At 47.1% G+C, this 4,727-nt stretch overlaps 1 protein-coding gene across 4 annotated transcripts in view; it reads left to right on the top strand.

The window, feature by feature from the left end:
* The window catches only part of MYO9A (myosin IXA), a 134,980-nt gene that overhangs the window by 23,404 nt on the left and 106,849 nt on the right, over window positions 1–4,727 (top strand). For all 4 annotated transcript variants that reach the window (XM_025894841.2, XM_025894844.2, XM_025894842.2 and 1 more), the window contains exon 2: window positions 3,917–4,011. In XM_025894841.2, the coding sequence (XP_025750626.1) occupies window positions 3,917–4,011 (95 nt within the window). The remainder of the gene's footprint in view (window positions 1–3,916; window positions 4,012–4,727) is intronic.

The following is a 4,727-nucleotide window of genomic DNA, read 5'->3' as shown; positions in this document are numbered from 1 at the left end:
TAGTGGAAGGTGTCCCTGCCCACAGCAAGGAGGGAACTGGTTGAGCTTTAAGGTCCCTTCCAGCTCAAACTGTGCTGTGGTTCTGCGATTCCGTGAGATGGAAAATTGCTGTTTGCTCTGCAATTGTGCTGCAGTGGGTGGGGGAGAAAATAACCCTGCGACAGAAATGCTGAGAGGGTTTGAAAGGTCAGCGTGTGGCAGTTTCAGGGCTCTGGTCACTTGTCGAGGGGGAGGGCTCTGCTCAGGCGTCGCACACAAACACTATAAATAATTTGTGGTTTGTGCTTTTGCCCACAAAAGCAGCGCTGGGTCCCTGGGCCAGCGTGGGACACGGAGCCACAGCCGAGAGAGCTCCACACCGAGGTGTCGGCGCTTGGGCTCCTGTTTGATTGCTCTAAATTCCATTTTCAGTGCTGCTGTTGGGCCCTGTCAAACCACGGCCTGAAGGATTCCCATCAGAGCTCTTTGCCTTTGCAGGAATTCGAGTTGTCAGTCGTACTTTTCTGATTTGGTGCTTCTTTAGGCGTCGTGGTCTCTGCTGGGGAGAGCTGGCTCCTCATGGGAGCAGAAAGTTGGGAGATGCATCAACATGGTGTCGTTTTACCAGAGCAGTTTGGACTGGAGGGTTTATCAGGCACTGAGCTGAAGATTTAAAAGCACTTCCCGGGGCAGGAGCAATAATTGCAAGGGATTTACTGAGGCTCTGACTCAAGGAGTCTACGTGCAGTTTGTGTCCTGGCCATAATTCAGTATATTTCTGTTAAAAAGCAATAGAACGGGGCAAGGAGAGTGCTGGGAGCTTGGCTGCAGGTGAAATGAAAACGAGGGAAAATGATCTTTATCATCCAGGTGTTTGTGTTTCAGGGTGGACTGCATGGTCTTGGAGGTCTTTTCCAACCTCAGTGATCCTGGGAATCTATGACCTTATTGCCATGCAAGAAAAAGTCACCATGGTGTTTTCCTGGATGCAGAGGTTTGGAAAATAACCTTATTTCAGGAAAACCATTAAAATAATCCTTATTCTGGCTGTGGGCTGCTGTTAATCCAGATTGCATCAATATTCAGTGCAGAATGAAGAGACCAGGAGCCTCTGGGATCCTGGAGATCCAAGGAGAAACTTGGAGCATTTAGCCAGGAAACTGTTAATTCCTTTTTTCCCTGCCATCCATGACAAGCATCTCTTCGTGCTGTAGGAATGGAGCTGGTGCACCTCTGCCTTCTCCAAGCTGTTGGATCCCAGCACTGCATCCAGAGGGATGCTGGGCTCCCACAGAGGAACGTATTGAGTTTTGTTTCCCGTGCAATGTTGAGCCCTGGCCAGGAAAAGCTTCGGTCTCCCCAAGAATCCCTGGAATGCTGTCACGGAGTTGTGTCCGTTGGGCTGCTCAGCAGCTTCGAATCGATGACTCAGGAAAGGGCAATAGTATGAACAGAAGGGAATTTGTTTGAGACAAGCTTTAACTCATTTAGAACTTTTTGGAGGCTGAACTATTCCATTCTGCCCCCCTGCAGAGGAACGTGGTGTCCTGGTCGGGTCTATGGAGATTAGACATGGATAAACTGAATTAACAGCCCTTTTTTTATAGCCCAACAGTCCTGCTGAGGAAACCCAGTGAGGAAACCAACCAAAAATGTCTTAAGTTGTCTCAAATCAAACCCCAGGCCTTTCTTCAGCCCCTTGTTGGCCCATTCCCAGCATGCTGGGGCCGAGGAGTCACCCGGAGTCTGAAGGAAAAGGCCTGAAAGGGGGATATTATGGACCATGATTTCTGTAGGCATTTGGGTTATAAAACATCATGTGGTCTGGTGTGTTAATCCTGAAAAAAGCTCCTAAAAAAAAAGAGGAATCTTGCTGTTCCCTACTCCTGTATTTCTCCTCCTTGCTACAGAATAAAAAAGATTTATTCCTGGGCAAGGCTCTTCCCAAAGAAATCCTAATAAATAGCCCTTGTTTCTCTCCATGAGCGGTTACTTAAGGTACAAACACAGGGAGTCGAACTAGAAAATCCTTTTAATGTTGTTCTTTGCTTAAATTCTTTATTAAATTAGATGAAAATTTCTTAAATGATATAAAATAGTGCTGCCTCCTGTTTAGGCTGTTCAGGTTCATCTTGCTGCTGGCTCGAGTGAACAATGTTAATTAGGTGAGCAACGTTAATTAAGTGTATAGAAAATTTATCTCCTTGCCTTAAGATGCTGTCTTAGATTAGGGATGATCCTATTGCAGGGAAATGCTCATAATTTAATATCACTTAAAACTAATATCGAAGTACCAGGTGCTGCTCTTGCGTGTTTTCAGTCTCAACATATTCTGCTTGTGAGCTTCTTGCTGTGTCTCTGCTTGCTGAAGTACCTGGGGGACAGGTAAATCCTTTGGAAAGCTGAAATAGGTCCCATCTTTTAATACCAAAATGCCTGTTTGGGGCAGAGGGTACCTGGATTTTCAGGGAGAATTTTGCGGGGGGAGAATTTCAGGGAGAATTTCAGTGGGGCTGTGGGTGTCCTTGGTGGGTGGGGAGGGGAGGGCGAGTCCTCGGCGAGTGGGGAGGATTTTGGGGTGGGGGACAAGGAGGAAAAAAGTGGGGACAGCCTGAAAAGATGTGAATCCTCTGCAGGGCAGTGTTCCTGAGCTGTGGCTCTGGAATCACCTCCGGAGCTCTGGAATCGTCTCTCCGGCAGAATCCGCTCGCTCGGCAGGTTTCGGCCATCCCAGAACTTGTTTTAGGCAACTAAAGCAAATTCATATGCAACAACTTGAGTTTAAACAAATCCCTGCATTCAAATGGGGGGGGGGAAATCACCTCGTTATTCCTTCAGTGCTTAAATCATTAAATCCAAGCAGACTGTGGAATGAACCAGCCTGGGAAGAGCCCTGGATCCTGCAGGGACCGGAGGTGTCCGGTGCCCTTCCGCCAAGGACTCGTCTCGTTTGGCCTTTATATTCTGCTTTTGGTTGCGGAGTTAAATCTGCAAAGGTCATTTGGAAAGCTTCAGATTATAGATGTAAAGCCCTTTTAATCTTTTCTAATAAATAGCTGAGTAGGGGCTAAATCTACTGGGAGCTGGGCTCTGATGTTAAGCCCCAGCACGAAATGTCTATACATGAGCAACACTTGCAAATTATCTTGAAATTATAATTATCTGAAGTAAATTTGGCATAGAAGAAGAGGTGAGTGAGGGTGAAAACTGGTTTAATAAATGAAGCATTAATTAGACCTGGTGCCTTGACAAGTCCTGTCACTGTGGTCCGGATGATTATTAAAGTGATTTAGGCACAACTGAAAACAGCAGTTTCAGTTCAGAGATTTCTCCTAAATGGCAAGGAATGACTCTGTGCAGTTGGTGCCTCACAGGGTTGGAATAAAACCTTTGCATAATAGACTTAAAAGCATTTAGATTTTGGGAAAGCAAGAGCAGCAAATGGAAACGAGGGTGTCTGGGATGCTGAAATAGCCCAAGTTGTGCTGGGGCTGTCTCTGACGTTGTCTAACATCTGAGTGGCCTTCAAAGCATTTTTTCCCCCTAATTCCATATATAATTAAAAAGCAGCTTCCTCCAACTCATTAAAATGTAGAGTCCTGTTGGAGCAGTGCAGGTTTATATTTATTTACATGAATAAAGCACAGCTTTAATACAGCCTGGAATAACTTCCAATATTAAATCTCTGTTGTGCAGCCCATGCTTGATTTTTAACCAGTGTTTAGCTGCTCTTCATGAATACAAAACTGCAAAGGAATATGGTCCCCAGGAGCTCGTGGGATTATTTTGTGAACCATTCAGCAAACTTTCCCCAGCTCCTTTCCATTCATTCTAAATGATAGGAACATCCCCTGAGTAAGTTGTTAGTGAGATCCATGGGAATAAGGCAAGGTGATGGCTTTCCCAGCATAATGATGGCATCTCCTTCTTTCCACAGGCTTTTGGAAATGCAAAAACAGCCCATAATAACAACTCCAGTCGCTTTGGGAAGTTCATCCAAGTGAATTATCAGGAGACGGGCACCGTGCGAGGGTAAGTGGAGTCGGGTGAGGTGCTGGATCTGCTCGAGCCCAAACCAGCTCTAATAGGGGTACACGGAAAAGAGGTTCACTTTTTTGGCCAGTGTTTCCCAAAGGGGAGCCAGGCAAAGACAAATACCTGGGTTTGAGCATATCCAAATCCACTGCTGGGGAGATGGCGGCGTATCCGAGCTGAGGTGAGAACACACCTGAGCTGGTCCTGAGCCATTGGAGCTCTGCTTAGTCATGGGCTCAAATTTATAATGAAGCTGAAAGGCAAGTTTTCCTCTTCAGACAAGAGTTAAGGCAGGAAAGGGGAATGTTTTAGCTGGGATGGGTTGGGGCTGGAGCACAGACGGGCAGTAGAGGTGGAGTGACCGGCCTGGCTCAAGCTCAGGAGGAGAAAGCCAAGGGGAGGGTTTCATCTCTGGCTGTGTGATGGGGGCACAGGGGTGATGGACCAAACTCTTCTTGTCGCTGCCTAAATCCCCACACGCTTCTGACTCGAACTTTAACCCAGCCCTTGACCAGTGAGGGCCTCTTTTATTCTCCCAGGCCATTGCAAGGAGACACTTGTCTCCAGTGTCGTTCTCCTCAGGTTATTTCAGCAGCTGACAGGTGAGAGAAGCCCTGGGGAGAAGGATTTGGGGTGGTGCTGGATGGGGAGCTCCACATACCCTGGAAGCCCAGAACCTCCCCATGCCCTGGGCTGGTCCCACAGTGTGGGCA

Source organism: Manacus vitellinus, unplaced genomic scaffold (assembly GCF_001715985.3).
Source record: "Manacus vitellinus isolate BGI_N305 unplaced genomic scaffold, ASM171598v3 scaffold_16_pilon, whole genome shotgun sequence".
Lineage (NCBI taxonomy): Eukaryota > Metazoa > Chordata > Aves > Passeriformes > Pipridae > Manacus > Manacus vitellinus.
The sequence above is the reverse complement of the archived record's forward strand: the minus strand, read 5'-3'. Positions and strand labels throughout refer to the sequence as shown.